Source organism: Fimicolochytrium jonesii (assembly GCF_025526975.1).
Source record: "Fimicolochytrium jonesii strain JEL569 chromosome Unknown EV422scaffold_14, whole genome shotgun sequence".
In the NCBI taxonomy this organism is placed as follows: domain Eukaryota; kingdom Fungi; phylum Chytridiomycota; class Chytridiomycetes; order Spizellomycetales; family Powellomycetaceae; genus Fimicolochytrium; species Fimicolochytrium jonesii.
In genome coordinates this window covers 287076-305247 of record NW_026515681.1, presented here as the reverse complement: position 1 = coordinate 305247, position 18172 = coordinate 287076, and the positions used below count along the sequence as shown (strand labels likewise).

General features: G+C 57.8%; 7 protein-coding genes across 7 annotated transcripts; 3 read left to right on the top strand and 4 right to left on the bottom strand.

Annotated features, from left to right (window-relative positions):
- The first annotated feature begins 164 nt into the window (after window positions 1–164).
- EV422DRAFT_531880 (uncharacterized protein) lies at window positions 165–1595 on the top strand. The gene has a single exon (XM_053070493.1). The coding sequence runs from the start codon at window positions 433–435 to the stop codon at window positions 1369–1371; it is 939 nt and encodes a 312-aa protein (XP_052924937.1). The 5' UTR covers window positions 165–432; the 3' UTR covers window positions 1372–1595.
- On the bottom strand, window positions 1582–3308 carry EV422DRAFT_81254 (chorismate mutase). The gene is made up of 6 exons (XM_053074421.1): window positions 3054–3308; window positions 2855–2971; window positions 2681–2702; window positions 2391–2620; window positions 2219–2310; window positions 1582–2087 (listed from the first exon to the last, which is right to left on the bottom strand). Exons 1-6 carry the CDS (start codon window positions 3142–3144, stop codon window positions 1770–1772), a joined length of 870 nt encoding a protein of 289 aa, XP_052924936.1. The 5' UTR covers window positions 3145–3308; the 3' UTR covers window positions 1582–1769.
- Window positions 3309–3473: 165 nt separating this feature from the next.
- Window positions 3474–5449, top strand: EV422DRAFT_506887 (uncharacterized protein; the record flags this gene model as incomplete). Its single annotated transcript, XM_053068607.1, has 3 exons — window positions 3474–3911; window positions 3999–4669; window positions 4786–5449. 3 exons carry the CDS (start codon window positions 3474–3476, stop codon window positions 5447–5449), a joined length of 1773 nt encoding a protein of 590 aa, XP_052924935.1.
- Window positions 5450–6166: 717 nt separating this feature from the next.
- Window positions 6167–10239, bottom strand: EV422DRAFT_81162 (Ca-transporting ATPase). Its single transcript, XM_053074420.1, has 3 exons — window positions 8005–10239; window positions 7137–7912; window positions 6167–7043 (listed from the first exon to the last, which is right to left on the bottom strand). The coding sequence occupies exons 1-3, from the start codon at window positions 10001–10003 to the stop codon at window positions 6498–6500; spliced, it is 3321 nt and encodes a 1106-aa protein (XP_052924934.1). The 5' UTR covers window positions 10004–10239; the 3' UTR covers window positions 6167–6497.
- Window positions 10180–11824, top strand: EV422DRAFT_81049 (uncharacterized protein). Its single transcript, XM_053074418.1, has 6 exons — window positions 10180–10407; window positions 10518–10712; window positions 10782–10892; window positions 10985–11133; window positions 11200–11400; window positions 11478–11824. Exons 1-6 carry the CDS (start codon window positions 10355–10357, stop codon window positions 11543–11545), a joined length of 777 nt encoding a protein of 258 aa, XP_052924933.1. The 5' UTR covers window positions 10180–10354; the 3' UTR covers window positions 11546–11824.
- Window positions 11825–11894: 70 nt separating this feature from the next.
- EV422DRAFT_81061 (uncharacterized protein) lies at window positions 11895–15343 on the bottom strand. Its single transcript, XM_053074419.1, has 8 exons — window positions 14636–15343; window positions 14443–14530; window positions 14259–14316; window positions 14070–14153; window positions 13774–13981; window positions 13518–13648; window positions 13319–13431; window positions 11895–13213 (listed from the first exon to the last, which is right to left on the bottom strand). Exons 1-8 carry the CDS (start codon window positions 14962–14964, stop codon window positions 12104–12106), a joined length of 2121 nt encoding a protein of 706 aa, XP_052924932.1. The 5' UTR covers window positions 14965–15343; the 3' UTR covers window positions 11895–12103.
- Window positions 15344–15793: 450 nt separating this feature from the next.
- EV422DRAFT_506884 (uncharacterized protein) lies at window positions 15794–17704 on the bottom strand (the record flags this gene model as incomplete). Its single annotated transcript, XM_053068606.1, has 5 exons — window positions 15794–15953; window positions 16072–16273; window positions 16308–16830; window positions 16961–17395; window positions 17531–17704. The coding sequence occupies 5 exons, from the start codon at window positions 17702–17704 to the stop codon at window positions 15794–15796; spliced, it is 1494 nt and encodes a 497-aa protein (XP_052924931.1).
- Between the last annotated feature and the right edge of the window lie 468 nt (window positions 17705–18172).

Genomic DNA, 18172 nt, shown 5'->3' with positions numbered 1-18172 from the left:
GGAGGGGGTGGACGGTGTTGGCTGGCTACTCACTGGTTGGTACATGGGGATGTGCGTTTGGCATGGAGCACTTGCTTGTCGAAAAGTGTCGAAAAGCATCTCCTCCCAGTCTCACCTTTGCTTGACGGATCTCTGGGGACTTTCGCCCTTTCTGAACCCAGAAAATCCCACACAGCTCACAGCAAGATCGGCTTGCCCATTTGCTCAGCAACACACCAGACTCCCCTTGGCTTCAGTCTGTTCTCTTCCTGGCCGGCGCTCTCTCAACAGAACTGAATTGCCAAGCAGGTCATCCAGCAACTCGACACTTGATCTGTTCACAAACTTTGAAAAGACCCTCCACATTCGCCCTACCCTCGATCCATAGCGAGAGCGATAGTACAGTACCTGCGATACCAACCACCGCTACCACCAACCTTTGCCACCCCCGAAATGGATTTCCAAAACCGCGCAGGCTCCAAACCCGGCTCGGGCGGCGTAGCCGGCGGCTCCGAATCCAACGTGGACCGGCGCGAGCGTCTCCGCAAACTCGCGCTCGAGACAATCGACCTCGCAAAAGACCCATACTTCATGAAGAACCATCTCGGCTCGTACGAATGCAAGCTCTGCCTCACGCTGCACAACAACGAAGGCTCGTACCTCGCGCACACGCAGGGGAAGAAGCACCAGACCAATCTCGCGCGCCGGGCGGCGAAGGATGCGCACGATTCGCAGAACGTCGGGACGGCGCAGCATCTTCTCACGGACGGGTCGACGACGGGGGGTGTCGGGCCGCGGATCGTGCCCAAGAAAGTGGCGGTGAAGATCGGGCGGCCGGGGTACAAGGTGACGAAGATCCGGGACCCGTCGACGCGGCAGCTCGGGCTTCTGTTCCAGATCCAGTACCCCGAAGCCGCCGAGGGGATCAAGCCGCGGCACCGCTTCATGTCGGCGTACGAGCAGCGGCAGGAGGAACCCAACCGCGCGTTCCAGTACCTGCTGTTTGCGGCGGAACCGTATGAGACGATCGCGTTTAAGGTGCAGAGCAAGGAGATCGATACGGGCGCTGAGGGAAGGTTTTGGACGTTCTGGGATCCGGATGCGAGGCAGTTTCATTTGCAGTTTTTCTTTAGGGCGGAGAGGGCTGCCGGGATGGGGATGGGGATGCCCGTGGGGATGCCGCCGATGGGGATGGGGATGGGGATGCCGCCCCCGCCGGCGTTTCCTGGCCAGGCTCCTGCGGCGCCGGGTGCTGGGAGTGCGGTTGGCGCGATGGATAGTGGGAGGGCGGCGATGATTGGGATGGGAGCCCCGCCACCGCCTGCGCCCGTGGCGAATCCGTTGAATCCGTATAGCGCGCCGGCCCCGCAGCCGACTTTTATACGGCAATGAGTGTGGTGGGGGCGCTGTCGGCTGGTTTAGAAGTTGGGAGGGAACCCGTTTTGTGCTGGGGGCATGTAATGCGCATGCTTGTATTCGAGAGAGGCCGATATGGGCCCTTCATGTCTTCTGAGATGACAACCCGGCTTATCATACCCCCACCTCGCGCGAGAGAGGCGGGGACATGTCGTTTGGAAATACCATCAATTCCAAAACCTCCGAACGCAGTTCTGATCTATGTTGATACGATGTGTCATTACTGTGGATTACATGAAATGCGAAAATTAAACGAGTACGTAGTAGCTTATGCGGACCAAACTGCCTATACAAAAAGGGGGTGCTCGCATATCACGACCCCAAAATTCACAGCGGGCACGAATGACCATCATTACCGTTAATGCCAAGGGACATCACCCTAACCGCGTCAACAGGTAATCCACCTCCACCTGCTTCGTCAGCGGGATCACGAACCGCTCGTACATGTCTGCCACGACGTCGCGGGACAGACGGGGTGTTTTTGTCGATGGGTCGGGTTTTTGGTGTGTTGTTGGTGTGGTTGTGGTTGATGGATGTGTGTGATTGTGATTGTGGGTGTGATTGTTGGGGGTGGTGTGTGTCGGCGTGGGGAGCTCGTCGTCATCTTCATCGACTTCTTGCCCGTAGATGAGTGCTTTGCGGCGGAGACGGCGGAGGAGACGGCGTTCGACCGTATGGTTTGTTAGGAGATCCTGCAGAATAGGGTGGGAACCAAGTCAGGAGATGGGGGAGGGGGAAACATGCATGTGTGAGGAATCACGCTGAGCAACGAGTCTCGGGATGCAATATCTTCGGATATCGATCTGTGTTTTGGGTTTCATACCATGATCTTGTCACCGTCCTGTGCCTTGATCAGCTCGACGTACAGGTCGTGGTGTTCCGGATCGTTGAACTTGGCCTCGGCCACAAACTTTCCTATGGGCGGAGAAGCGTAAGTCGAATCAACATGGGATCCCCCCACCTCACATGGTCCCACGTCCTGCACATCAACCCACCGTAATGTATCCTGCGGCTCAACAACTGCAACGCATCCACATCCTTCGCCGCCGCGCTCCCATGATTCGCGTCATCGCCTTTCGGACAGAGCTGGGGCACGATCTTGGTGATGTAGATGTCCATGATCTGGTCGTTTAGGTTGATGGTGTTGCGATGCAGTAATGGGGGGAAGGAGAGGGCGGGCAGCACGGGTGGGGGGAGGGGGGAGGTGAAGGGGTATTCATCGGGACTAGATGCGAGTGAGCGGAGGGATGGAGATGGAGGAACTCGGAAGGGGACACAGCCTTACCTTGTGTACCGGCGGCCTTTGGCTAGACGAGACGCGAGACAACAGGACGAACGTATGCGTCAGTGAACAAACAACGCACATAGCTTCATGGCAGACCGGTGGAACCCCAACGCTGGGGAGCGCTCCTAGGTCGGATATGGCCTCCTTCTCTCCGTCCCCTTTTCTTTTCCTCACCATGAGCGCATTCTATCTCGTGCAGCAAAAACTCCATAAAACTCGAGTCGAGGCCCTCAAAGAACCCCTTCTGGTAGATATTCGTGTTTTGAGCGAACTGCGCTCGTTCTATCAGTGCTGTAAGAACGACGATAGAAAGGCGTTGCGTGAGTGGTTATCCTCATGGAGCGAGCGGGGTTTCAAAATGTCGAGGTGATACCGAAGATGATAGAGTCCTCCATGCGCACGAGCTCTGCGCGGATGTTGTCGAGGGAGGTCGGGCCGAGGGAGGCTGTGTTGACCAGGTCCATTATGGCATGTAGTGAGTGTACTAGTGTATGTATTGTATGTGTTGTGAGTTGGGGGTAGAGAGTGTTCTACGCTTGCTATAGGAACTGATAGGAGACGAGAGTGTTCTGACGCCTCGACTGACAGCGCGTGTTTCCCCTCGAGCCTCGAGCCTCTCAAGCCGCTTTTTTGAGACAGCACGGCACGCTCAACCGACGGGCGCACCGGCAGAGGGACAGCGCATATCCCCCAGAAGGTCTTATATGGTGAGGCTCGGTTACTCAGGCACCGCTAGACTATTCAGGTTCACTCTAGAACTTCTTTTTCGCCAAAAGTATCACGCCCCCTCAATATGTCCCCGCTGGAAGGAACACCTCCAGCTGCAACTCCAGACTCGGAGCTCCCGCCGCCGCCGTTCTCCACACTGCCTCCCTCCGTCACTCTCACCACAAGTCCTTCGCTAGAACCCATAGAGTCCACTCCTCTGGCTCCCCGCTCCTCAAACCCCCGCGTCCGCCAGCTTGCCGCACTCTCCACCTCCAACCTCCGTCACGCCTCGCCCGCCGCGGACAGCCACCTCCTCTCCCCCGCCACACCACTAACCAGCACGTCGACCGTCTTCAGTCCGGCTTCCGCTGTCAGTGGTATCAGTTTTGGAGAAGGAGCGCCGGCGAGCAAACCCGTGCCGTTCCCGGCTAGCGTGAGGAGGCTGCGGACGTTTGCGGTGACGCTTATGGCGGCTATGTTTCTCACTGCCAGTGCGGTCAATGTTCACCGGTATCTCGAGCAGGTATGGATATTGGATTGGGGGAAGGGATGATGGCGAAGCCATACTCGCACATGCCTTTTCTTCTAACCCGATTCACACTCTCCCCAGACACCTCTGATAAAGTCCACTGTCAGAAGGACAACCTTAGACCTCCCGCATATCATCTTTTGCCTCAATCCAGCGCACTACAAGTCCCAATGTGCGACATCCTCCGCCTTCGGCGACGCCGAAGCCGTTTGCATAGGCGAGATTGTCCCGCAGGACCAGAACGAAGTGCGCACGGTGGATCTCACCCACCACGTATATCCCATCAGCTTACCATCTCAAGCGGCCTGGCAATCATGGAAACTGCCCGAAGACGCCAATGTGCCCTGCCACCGCTTCGCACCTGATCCGGCGCTGCAATTCACGGCGTACTCGAATACCAGCGACCCGAACTTCAGCACAAGCATCGCCAGCGTGAATTGCGGATACCATTACCGCAACGACTCGGGGCGCATATGCGAGGGTGGAAAAGAGTGGCCTTTCCGCAGCGATAGGATGCATACCGCCATTTTCCCCTCCAACGCGGACGAATTCCATCTCTCGGCCCTCCCCGCCGCGGTCATCTATAACAACACGCTGGACGTGTATCTCACGTACGGATTTGACCAGAAGTTGCGCGAGGATGAGCAGGTCAAGATTGGATGGACGCTCGGTCAGTCTCTTTCTTTCTACTATTCACCGGCGCTCAGGAACTACGATCAGGCCGCCAGGAAGGCGACCGGGCGGACGTCCAGGTAAGCTGTCCCTACGTTTGTCGCAGACTTTCCATTACGCACGCGGGGCTGGTATTCATGCTCCGTCGTCCTTCCCTCCGCTGACTTCTCCCCCCCGCTCCCCATCGCATCCCCAGCATCTACCTCCGCGTCTCCCTCATCAACGAACTAACCCAGCTCGGCATCCCCAACTTCTACGACGCCGTCGTCAACCGAGAAGAGCAATCCTACACCCCGATCGACATCTTCGTGGCAATGGGCGGAGTCCTCTCCTTCCTCACCACCCTCTTCATCTTCCTCTTCGGATCGCGCCGCCTCCAGCCGTTCGGATTCATCCACGCGGCGTTTGGGAGGCAGATGAAGGTGTATCTACACAGCAAGTATGGCGAGTTCACTACGTTGGCGGATGTTGCGGTGCCGAGAGCCAGGAGACGGAGGGGGAAGCAAGGGAGGACTGTGGTGGCGGCTGCGGGTGACACGCGAGACGTGAAGGGTGTCACAACGCACACCGTCACCACCTCCGCCAAACCAGCCGCCCCACCACCCACCCCGACACCCAGCCTCCTCTCCCCACCACCACCCCTCTCCGCAGCCAGCTCGGCGTTCCCGTACACACCCACCACAACGGCGTCGGGAGCAGCGGCGGCTGAGCAGAGGCATCTGAGGGCGCTGGAGAATTTTTTGATGGAGTTTTATGTCGATACGGAGATCAGTGTGCCGGTGTTGGGGAAGTTTGCAAGGGGCGGTGCGCGGGAGGCGGAGGAGGAGGGGGAGGGCGAAGGGGGTGCAAACGGCATCTGAGGCGTGAAGCTATCCTCCGAGGCGGCGGGTGTGGACCCTGCGACAACCCGGATCCCGCCGGAAAACGGGGATCTGTTCTGACGGACAGTGCACGATATCACCCACGCCCGACGCCGGACACGTGGGTGACGACCCACCCCTTCTTGGATCATCTTGCCCGACACCCCGAGGCGTCCCATTTCCCCAGCGCTCGCGACGGTGACTCCCCGCCCGGTGGGCACTCCATTGCACGGCGTATTCCCTCCCCTCGAATAGATAAACGGGAGGAGTGGACATCCATCCCCCCTCGCATGGACCCTCACGGCGCCTTCCCCCCCAATATACCCACTAATAGCTGGTGCGCGCGGCTTTCGCACAAGACGGACGAGCAGGTCGGATGAGGACATCCCCCCGCTTCAGAACCCCCGGACATGGCGTATTTGTATCTGCATGGTAGAGGTCGGAGGCACGTAATGTAGACGAAGGTAGTTGGTAAATAGTAGGCTGTTGTGGAGGCATACGGTCAATTCCTGCGTTTCCGACGACTAGGCCTCGTATCACGGTTGGTAAATGGAAGGTAGGGCCAAGGCATCGTCGGGCATTCTCCATACGAAACGTTTCCCAAGAGAAAGTTCGGATGTGGGAGGTACAGGGGGTGTCACTTGCATGGTCATGTCATCTATTCACACCCACCCGATCAGCCGAGTCCCTGTTCCTCCCCAATCGACAACGTTTTACAGTGGCGGGTATATATGTATGTTCAGAAGTCTATGCGTATTCGGCGTCAGGGGGGTGGGAATGTTACGAACAGAATGCGGCCGTAAGGGTACAGCGACGCGGGGGGAAGGGTTGGCTATGTGATGTTTTAATGTGCGTATCCACCGGTATGCGGGGTGGTGGATTTTTCCGATGCGATGCGTGCAGCTGGTGGTGGTCACGTATTCGAGGGTTGAGGGGCAGATCTGTGGGGGCGAACCGCGAGAGGAAGGCACCGAGGGGATGGGGGGAATCACGGCGGGCATCCAACGGTCGGCCGCTGAGAAACGTGTCGATCGCCATCCCCGCCTCCCTACACACTTTCCCCCCCGACAAGCGGTAGCCTAGTCTCATACCCTCCATCCTTCCACGCCTTTGCCTCCGCACCCCCATCCCCCACAGGTGCCAACCACCCCATCGCCCGCTCCCGCCACCCATCCCACCCCCCCACCGCCGCGGGCGTCCTCAACTGGGGCGACATCATCGGCGGCGGCGGTGGCGCGGGGTAACTACTCCCCCTCCGCTCCGCGCCCGCTTCAGTCCACCCCCCAACGCGGCTCCGCCGTCTCCACCACTTGCCCGCCTCATCAACCGCCAACACCCCAGCGGCCACGCCAAACAACCCGAGCCAATCGCCGAAACTCAACGGGGTTGTTTGGAACACCTTCTGCAGAAAGGGCGTATGCACCGCGGCGAACTGGAAGAGAACGCAGAGGAGAGCGGAGAGGTTGTACAGCTTGTTGGTGAAGAGGCCCAGCGCGCGCGGGCCGAAGAGGAGGGAACGTGTGGGGGAGCGGCAGGTTTGCGCGTTGAAGAGGGAGGTTAGGACGAAGACTGTGAATGTCTGGGGGTGAAAACAAGAAAGGGAGGGTGTTAGGATCGATCGTCACCGGGGAGGAGAGCTTCGGTGCAGATGATGATGAGGAGAGAGAGTGTGTGTGTATACACATACCATGGTAGTCCCCCGCCTCGCCAACCTCGTCGCCTCATCCAATTCCACCCCGGGCACATCCCCCACGCCGACCGCACCCCCGACATCCGGCACCACATTCTGCGCATACACAAACACCGTCCCGACCACCACCGCCGCCGCGCTCCCCAACACCCTCCCCACAAGCTCCCTGTTCACAATCGGCTCACTCTGAACCCTCGGCGGCCGTTTCATCACGTCCGGATCCACCTTCTCCACCCCCAACGACTGCGCAACGGGGCCGTCACAGATGATGTTGATCCACAGGATCTGCATCGCGTTCAAGGGGTTGGGTAACCCGACCAATGTGGCGATGGCGATCAAGGACAGCGCCGCAAAGGAGGTGGATAACTGGAACCGGAGGAAGTTCTGGATATTGTAGAAAATGGATTTGCCTTCCTCGATCGCGTACAAGACCGTCGCGAAATCGTCGTTGACCAGAATCATGTCCGCGGCCTCCTTCGCGACGTCCGTGCCGCTCTTCCCCATCGAGATGCCGATATCGGATAGGCGCAGAGCGGGCGCGTCGTTGACCCCGTCGCCGGTCATGGCGACGATGTTGCCGGTGGATTGGAGGGCGCGGACGATGGCCATTTTGTGTTTAGGGGTTGCGCGGTAGATTATTGAGCAGGTGCTGAGGGCGTGCGGAAGGTCGTGCGGGGAGAGGGTGTCAAGGGTTGGGCCGGAGAGGATGGCGGTGGAAGAGGTGGGGGAGAGGGGAATGCCGAGTTGGTGGGCTATGGAGGTTGCTGTTCCGGCTGTTTGACGTAAATAAGATTTCCGGTCAGAAAAACACGGACCTGTAGAGTGTTACGCAGAGGAAAGACACGTCTTTTTGGCCAGAACTCACCCGAATCCCCGGTAATCATCATCATCCTTACCCCGCCCTTCACAAGCGTCTCGATCGCCTCGGGTACACCGGGCCGTGGGGGGTCGTACATCCCGACAAAGCCGACGAGGGTCAGATCATCCAACCGCGGTCCATACGCCAGGAACAGCAGCCGCAACCCTTGCTGGGCGACCGTCTGCGCGATCGTTTCCGCGAGGGTGCGCACCGAGGCGTCAAGGACGCGTTCGTCGTTAGGACCGACGTAGTAGCGTTTGCAGCGGGCGAGGACGGGTTCGGTTGCGCCTTTTACGTAGAATAGTGTTTGTTGTTGGGGAGTGGGCGAGGGGGAGTGCGCGGCGGTGGTGAATTGCTGCGTGGTGTTGCTGCGGTATTCCACAGCCATCCACTTCCGCTCGGCGTTGAACGGCTGTTCCGAGACCTTTGTCGCCTGCACACGTTCATCAGGTAATCCGAGCCGGCGGTTCAGTTCCAAGAACGCAATCTCAGTCGGCTGCCCGACCGTATGCCCGCTCTCATCGACATGCGCGTTATTGCACAGATTGCCGATCTTGTACAGCATCATCGGGGCGGGTAACGTTACCATATCGCGGTCGGCCGCTTCCTCGAGGTCAACGACCCGTTGCTGGGCGAGGGTGAAGATCTTGCGCACGGTCATCTTGTTCATCGTCAGGGTGCCCGTCTTGTCCGCGCAGATGATGTTGACTGATCCCAGGGCTTCGACCGACGGCAGCTTTTTGACGATCGCGTGGCGGTTGGCCATGCGGAGCACGCCCAGGGCGAGGGTTACCGTCACGACGATGGGGAGACCCTCCGGGATGGCAGCGACGGCGAGGGAGACGCCGATGGTGAACATCTCGAGCCACTGGCGGCCCTGGGCGATGCCGATGAGGGTGATGATGGCGATGATGACAAAGGAGAGTAGCGAGAGCTGTTTGCCGAGATGGTCCATCTTCATCTGCAACGGTGTTTTGCGCACCTCGACCTCCTTCATCATGCTGAACACCATCCCGAACTCGGTGTGGGTGCCCGTGCCGACCACGATACCCGACCCGTGCCCGTTCCGTACCAGCGTGCCCATGAATGCGATATTCCGCCGGTCCGCGAGGGGTAAGTCGACGCTATCGCCCTCCACGACATCATGATGTTTCCCACACGGCTCGTTCTCCCCCGTCAAGCTCGACTCGTCAATCTGCAGATCGTGCGCGGTCGCCAGCCGCACGTCGGCGGGGATACGGTCCCCGGTGCTAAACCGCACCACGTCCCCCGGCACCAGCTCCGTCCCCAGGACAGTGCTCAACTGCCCACCATCCCGCAACACGTGGCAGTAGTGCGGCACCAGCTTGTTCAGCGCCTCCAGACTTTGCTCGCTCCTATACTCCTGCACAAACGCCACGGTGACCACAATCACGATCGCAAGCGCAATGCTCACCGCATCATCCACCTCCCCCAACAGCAACGAAACGGCCGCGGACCCAAACAACAACAATATCAACGGATTCTTGAACTGTTCCGCAAACTTTGACCACAACGTCTCGGCATCCGTCGGCGTCAATTCATTCGCACCGTGGATCTGCCGTCGGTAGCCCGCCTCCTGCGTCGTTAGCCCCGACGCCAGATCGGTGGTGTGCTGCGAGATGGTGTCCGCGAGACTCGTCGTGGCGTACCGCGCGGAGGGAGTCATGGCCGCCGCTGCTTGGGCTTTGGACGGCGTGCCGGGCCGTGACCCGCCCCCCATGCCGAGCCCGTTCATGTTGATCGTTGTTGAGATTGGTGTGTCGCTTGTGAGTGAGCGTTGGACGCGTGGGGATGAAGTTGCCGGAAGTGGCGGGAGGGCGCCATTTTGGAGGTAGGGAGATGAGGAGGAATTTGGCGAGAAGGTGGAGTGGTGGTGGTAGTGCTGCTGCTGCTGCTGTTGTTGTTGTTGTTGGTGTGGTGAAGGGGAGGCGGCTGATGGCGGGTAGTGCTTTGACGGCGAAGTGTTGCCGTACGGGAGCGACATTTTTTGCGGGCGGGTGAGGTATCTGCGGGCGGGGAGCTGGATCTGGAGCTGGGCTCTATGGGTCCCTATGCGAGCGAGAAGGAGGAGAAGGCTGGGGTTGCCTCGTACGGGCGGGCGGCTGTCTGGGGGCGTGCTCTCTTGCTGGCTGCTCAAGGGACTCAGAAGGAGGGTCTCGCCTGTGCGCACTGAGAGGGAGGGAGGACAACCCGCGTGGAGAAACCGATTCCCTCACTTCCCTCAGTTCGCTCAGTTACGCAGGCAAACACCCAGCTACTCAACTTCACTTTCGGAGGTCGGAGACCGACAGTTTCCGCATCCCCAGTGCCACTACAGAGACGGTCACGCCAGACAATGTCAAACTACACCGACCTGGAGAAAGGTCGCCCACAAAACAACCCGGCATGGTATGTATGTCTTACCGAATAGTAGTATCCAGGAGGAGGGAGCTAGCGGTCTACTCCGTCACAAGGAAACCATATCGACTGGATTCACTCACCCCATCTGGCCCCCCTAGGGAAAAACAACAACTCACACTGACCCTCCTCGGCGAAGATATATCAGCTCTGATACTCGAAAAGAAACACGCAACACGGGCAGGGCTCGATACTTCCGAGCAGGATGGGAAGATTAAACGACACCTCGCGACGATGAAGGATGGAATAGGGCGGTTGGAGCAGAGTTTGTCCGAGGCGGAGGATGCAGGCGGGAGGTACTGCTACTCTGCGCATGACGGCATAGATGAGTTTGCCGAGGGCAATAGCTGATTCGCCTGTTGTAGAGATGTGACAGAGCTCCGCAGATGGGAAGAGTCGGTGCTGCAACTCAGTCAAACGCACGATCGGCTGGATGTGATGTCCCGGGGTGAGGACGGCGCACATCTATTGGCCAAGTAAGTGTAAAATAGGGGCGTCTCCCGGCGCGGGCGAACGTCATAGGGTGGTTGGACTCCCTCACTCATGAACCACCCATCGCACTTCGCAGAAAGGAGCTCCTGGCCCGCCCATCATCAGGCAACTCCGCAAAAGGCAAAACGGTCCGCTTCACCGAACCCTTCGACGGAACCGAGTCCAACGACGGGATAGAAATGGACGCCGGCTCATCCTTACAGCTACATCAACGGATAATGGACGGTGCGTCTACATGTCCCCACTCCTTGTCAACCCCACTCCCATCATGCTCACCCTCCTGCTCAATAGACCAAGACAACCAACTCGACGAACTGGCCGAAACCATCGGTCGCCAAAAACAGATCGGCCTCATGATCAACGACGAGCTGGATCTGCATGTTGATTTATTGGAGGAGACCGAGACAAGGGTGGATAACACACATAGGAGGTTGCAGGGTGCCGGGCGGCGGTTGGAGCAGGTTTTGTTAAGTGGGTCGAGGAATTCGAAAGGTGGGTGCGGTTGCGAGCAGGCGGGGAATGGGGTACCTTGCAAAAGCGCTGATAATTGACTTTTCGGCGGGGCATAGGAAACACACTGATCTGCATACTAGTCGGCATCCTCATCCTGGTGATCGTCATTGCAAAGAAGTTTTAGGACCTTCCTCCCCTCGTCGGAAAACCCCGGACCTTCTTTGGGCGTCTTCAACGCTGCCCTCCTCCTGGCGCAATCCATTGGGCATTTGCCCGCAGCTGCTTCCTCACACAAACACACTGTAAATATGTGGATACTGTACATACATACTACACACCATGCTCAACCTACCATTTGTTGCTGGTTCGTGGCCTCATTGTCCGTTCCGATTGTGGCGGAACGTTCTGGTGTGGATCAGACTCGCGTCTCTCATAGATGAGTGGTTGTTTTTTTTTGGACGTTTACACACAGATATGTTCTGATTCACGTAATTTACATACACTAATATTCACATGCTGACATGTACAGAGAGAAACGCTCCTATATGTGACACGTTCGATACGGGATGGGGAAACTTGGAAACGGTCTTTATCGAGCTGGGATATATCTCGGGAGGAGAAGCGATTGACCCACCGAACGGCTTGTGAGAATGGTGAAAGAGAGTCGTCGTCGTTCTGAGCAGCTATGGTGTTTGAGGTGTGCGAGCCCATAGAAAAGCCGTATAGCGGCACTGTCGATGCATCACACCATCTCCCCGCCCTGCCGATACAAATACGGGTTCCTCGACGCAAACGGATGCGGATGCGATCGCGCCAAGAACCCGTCCTGGTCTTCCACACCGTCCTCATCCTCAACCCCCATCATCGTCAACTCATGCGCATCCGGCTGCTGCTGCTGAGCCCCCTTCGCCGCGATCCCATTACTCATACTCAAACTCGCCCACGCCCTCGCCGCGCGCAGTTTGGCCGGGGGCAGACTGCCACACCTGCGTCGACGCCGGTTCCGCATGATCGTGAACGCCAGCAGCCCGGCCCCGACGCACGCCACCGCGCCCGCAACCGCCATCGTGATAATCGTGCCCGTGTGCGTGTACCACGGCTTCACCAGCTGCTGCTGTGACCCGTCCGCAGAAGTCGGGCCGCCCGGCGCATCTCCCCACGTCGGTGGCACATTCCCCGCCGTGCCGTTCCCGGTATCCCCAAACGTCCCATTGAACACAACCGTCGGCGGCGTGTACTGCCTCGCCACCAATCCCGCCGTACACCCCAACCGCACCACAACGGCCGTCAACGGCTGCACAACCACGCTCACCGCCCCATTCACAACCTCCACCACCTCCTCCGTGTAATTCCCACTAGGCGTCCCGTCCAGCGTCCCATCCCACGACTGTCCATTTACCCGCAACCCGATCGTCGCGCGTAACATCGCCGCGTTCCCACCGGCCCCGCCACACCCGGGACACTCCAACCTGCTCACGAACCCCTTCACGTTCTGCGTACTCCCCCCACATCCTGTCGTATTCCCCCCGACGCTGGCCGGCACACCCACACTGTACGTCACCCCCCCAACCTGTCCCGCATCCTTCCTCACAATCACAACGCTCACTTCCCCCGTCACGGAATTGGCCACCCCCCACGTCTTGGTCGCGTTGCCCAACATCGCCCACCCGCCGTCCAGCGGCGCGCGAAATACTTGGGAGCCCGGCCCGCGGAGCACGCGGTTGACGAAGAGCATGCCGTAATACGTTGGCCGAACGGTGATCCGGGACACCGTGTCGTCGATGCCGTACGGGGCGTACCAGGTCTGGCCGGCGCCGGAGATGGAGGCGTGTTTGCTTTCCCGGAAGGCCATCTGGCAGGGCGAGGGATGGATGTTAGAAGCGGGGATGGGGGATTTGGATGTGTTGGGTGGGTTCACTGGCCCATGGCTTCAGAGAGGGCGGATTGACAACGTTACCTCGAACAACATATCCACCGTCCACAGCGCGCTCACGTACGCATCCGACGAGCCCTGCGTGCCGTTACACGACGAGCTGCCGCCCTCGCCCCAAACCAGCGTCTGGTTGTTGGCTGTTCGAAATGAAGAGAGAGGGTGAGCCACGCGGGAAAGACGAGGAGGGGACGGCCCACCAGCTGTTTTTCTCGCAACCCCTCACCGATAGCGATCTTCCCGAGCGGAGTGAACCACTCGTACTCGTCCGGCGACGGGTCCTCCATCATGATCTCGGGCGTCACGGCGTCGGGGTTGGTGAGAGTGGAGCAGCCGCGCATGCCGTATTTGTGGAACCTGTTTGACAGGGTTCAGAAAATTCAACGCGTGGATGACACCCAAAATGTCCTGCGCTTTCCGACACCCCCCAGAAACTCCCGGCCATCATGCCCGCCTCACATTCACAACCCCATCCAACTTACGAAATAAACCGCGTCGTACTCCTTTGCGCATCCATAAACGGCGCCAAGAACTGCTCCGTCCACTGATACGCGTACGCCGGGCCCTGGTAGTCGAAATGAAACGCGGTGCCGAGGGCCGCGACGATGGCCGCGTGTGTGGATGTGTATTCGGCGAGGAAGTCGGGGAAGGCGTACGAGGCGGGGCGGCGGACGTTTTTCGCGTAGTGGTCTGTGGGGGGTGTGACGGCGGAGCCCCGGAGGGTGGGGGATGAGTGGGGGAGGGGAATGGAGGCGTGGGGTGGGGGTGGATGGGGTACCTGGCTCGTTCCCGATCTCGATTGCGAAGATGTTGGATTGGGAGATGTGGCGGGTGATGCCGTTGACGAGGAACTCGACGGCGTCTGGCGGAAGTTAGAGACATACGTTTGAGCATACAGATTAACGGGAGGCGATGCCATGGTTTGACCCGTGATGTGAAATAGAGACAGGGGATGGATTGTACTCACAAGCTGGGTCCGGGTTCAGCATCGGGATCGTGAGGGTTAATTTGCATCCCGTCGTTTCCTTCCACATGGTGACAAAAAGGCTTATGAGTAAGATGGTTCGTGGGAAGAATGCGGTAGTCGGCGAGACGGATCACACATTGCCCTTTCACATATGCGGTAGTGTGTCTGGTGCGTTTGGGCTTACCGAAAACTTTTCCAAGATCTGCAGCTCCATCGCATTGACTGCCCATAGACTCCATGGGTTGCGCGGTAATGTGCTGCCCTGCCACCATCTGAACCAGTCCAATGAGTACATGCATCAGCGACAAGGCCATATGCCAGACCAAAGATCGCACACCCCACACGCCCTCCTGCACCAACCCGATCCCAGAACCTACAATCTCGTCGCGCTATTCCCCCCCACCCTCACATGCGGCGGCCACCCGCCCACACTCTGCGCCAACTGATCCATAAGCCCCGTCACAATAACACTCGTCCTCGGATCATCGCCCTGACTGGCACCGTAGCCCAGCCCGATGGCGTCGTCGATATGCGTCCATTCGATTGAAAAGCCGACGTATTGCGCGTCGAGCGGGGTCGTGAGGCCTGGCTGGGTTGTCAGAGAGATGGTGGATTGGGAGAGGGTCGGGTGCACGAGGGAGAGGAGGGAGAGTATGGTGAGGAGCAGGATGGGCCGCTGTGGTGGCCGGCGTGAGAGTGGGAACATGCTGGTACGTGAGATTAGCTGCTCGGATGTGGTCTCGGCCGTGGTTTGAGCGGTCTGATGGACTACGACCCGTTTTTGAGGCTCTCTTTTTTCGTGTTGTGGTTTCCGTTGCCTGCTCGCAAAGCTTTGAAAAATGTGTATAAAGACTGGAACACTGTTCTGGATGTACAGGGCGAGGGTGGCCGGTACCGAGAGATCACAAGCAAACAGATTTGTATCACTATTGGAACTGAACAGCCAGATCTCTTTGGCCTCTTTCGCTCCAAACGAAGAGTTTCGAGTGAATTTCTAGATCTGCGTTTTACAATAGGCCCCCACCGCCTCCAAACCGATGCATATCGCTAAATCTGTTTTGCTTACTTACGCCAGCCATCATATGATATCACAGCCTGAGGGGAAGGATGATTTGACAAGCATACTACAACACGCCAAGGTGTTTATTCCAAACCTGATGTATTGCCCATGCAACCCGCAATGCTCGCGCGCAAGAGGGGGAGGCAAGAAAGAGGGAAGGAAAGGAGGGAAAGGAGGAAATCCGACGCGTCAAGGCTTACATAATGACGCGTGCGTGTTTTCCCATTGTCCATTGCCTAGTAGTCAAATGGTGGCGCTCGCAGGAAAAGGCAGAAGGTCACTACTTCTTTATATGGTGGCAAGACGACGCCCGTCAGCATCCGACCTCATCCAGCCGGTAGCTAGTCCGCTGGATCAGATGCGGACAATGCAGTTATAAATCCGTGAACAAATATCACCAGATACCAGCCTATGCAAGGGGACTCCCAGTGCTTTTTTTCTCTTGGAGCGCAAACAAACCGAGTTTAGAAGGCGGTCATTCGGAATCTTTCATATCACTACTACGAAGGACTGCATTTGCTGCACCGACCGTGCTGACACCTCTTTTTCGGGCAGCGGCGGTGATCTGGTTGTTCGAAGACATCGCACTGGCGAATGCCGAGACCATTTTCCGGAAAGATGCCTCGACGACCGAGCTGAACAAATAACATGGTGAAGATGCGGTTCAGCGCGAGAGGTTTTGCATGAGTTCTAACACATACGATCGGCGTGGTGGAAGTGAATCAGGAGAGAGCACGAACAGTCAAAACTCACATTTCGCTGATTCTGCTGGTGCGCACTGCCCGTTTACCACCTTCCACATCCGATCCAAGTGCGGCTCGAAAGTCGAAATTGCTCAAGAGGCCGATGTCTCTAGTCAAACGCGACAACGCTCTGGAGATCATGTATGAGAACGCCACGGCACTCCCTATTGCCATGATGGTGAGTCCTACGACGATTCCGTGTCTTCCTGTTGCTGATGTGCAAGCCAGACAGCAGCGCATGTTTACTCAGGAAAACAACGAACACCAACGAAGCGCCGCGGCGTTGGATCGTCCGGAGCTGGACGTAGTAAGTACCCTTCCCAGTCTCGACCGGGAGAGTCTTCGGATTCGCAGCGCCCGAAGCGAAAGCGTAAAGCGACGTATGGCCCTGCCGTTTGATCACCAAATCGACGACGGCCGGTAGCAGTAAACTGGTTTTCGCCACCTCCTGAGCCGAAAGCACACCGAGGACCCTATTAGGATCAGCGGGGTCGCGCGAGTAGATCTCCACACCCGCCTCGGTGGTCCCCAGACAATAATCCACGTCGTTTTCCGATTTGAAGGCGAACAGATCCGATGGATACTCGATGGCCGCTTTCTCACTCGCCAGCGTTCTTCCGACAAAGTCGAAAAACATATCGACGTGCTGGGTGCCTATCAATTGGTTGTCGTTTGTGCGGATCGTCCGTGTAAAGGTACTGACAGGGACGTTGTTGTACACAAAAACAGGCGTCCACGAAGCGGCATTGGCATCGTTCCAATCCACAATCTGCGGTGTTCAGATTCCATTGTAAAAGGGCCTGCTATCAGCATTCGCCTGTGGCTTCATCGCTACTCCACAAGAGTCCATCCTGCCCAAAAGTTCTGGGGGGCGGTGGTGTGCAGTCCATCAGACCTACCGTGACCCAGCTAGCCGTACTGTAGTTCCCGTTAAGCGTGTTGTGAACTACTTCTCCAGTCTTCACGCCTTCCTCGTTAACCGCGTAATAAGTGAAGTTCACGGCGCCAGGTACTGCCGTATAGGGAACGGACTCGAGAACAGTGTAGGAATAAGTTCCGGGTTCGGCACCAGTGTTTGTTTGCCCGCCCCACGTCAGTCCCTCTGGCAGAAGCGTGACGTAGGCTGACGAAAAATAATCGCGCATGGCGTAGGCTGCGAAAAACATCTGTTGGCTGTAAGTTGCGACGTTCTCGTTCCGCCACGTCTTTGAGGACCAGGTGCGCTGACATTGCTGGACATACAGTTCGGAAATATCGTACGTGTTGTTGATGGAATTGACGACTCGTTGCGCAAGGCCGCTCTCCAATTCCGAGGACAGAGTCGTCGAGGAATCCTAGAAAAAAAAACATACGTGTTAGCCGCCAAGTGAAAAATCAAAACTATTGTCATATGCGCCTCGTTGGCGCAAACCGCTCCACCGCTCTCCTCAAAACCTTCCGCTCCAGGAAAGTGACAGAGGCACTCGTACCAAAGCTGCGTTATAAGTCAGACACCATGCTGCGAACGCCACTCCCACACAAAGAGCGGTCGTGAAGCTGACGACCAGGACCCCAAGACGACATCGTCCTTTTCTGATTTCGCTCCAGAAGGTGATGGGGCCGGGCTCATTCTCTGCCTGAGGCGCCGGCTCCGTGTCCGCCATAAGTCTTATATGCTGCTCCTAAATCGGTGCTCGGTATGCGAGCTGATGAAATGACGTTTTTGCTCCCGGTGGGGGTCGGTATGCGATTTGATGAAAACGGGTTTCCGCTGTCGTGTGGTCTTTCGACGAAAGATTGTTCGGTATTGCACGAAGGGTATTCGTTGTTCTCCTGCCATTGAGATTGACAGCACGTCCCTCTTCGTCGGCCCTTCCAAAAGCCAAAAGTTTGGGCTCGCGTTTCGCTTACCTAAGCAATCCCGCATGTGGACGATGGCCATTGAATGAGGAACGGGTAGACCCTGTCTGAGGGCAAGGGTGAACGTTGCAAAAGCCCAAAAGGGTACCCTATCTTGGGGTGAGTTATACAACTTTAAGCATGACCTATGCTTCTCTGGTCACGCCCGAAGGGAGGAGCTGTTATCCCCAGTTCTCGGGACGAAAACCACGTTGAAGGCGCAGCGTCGAACC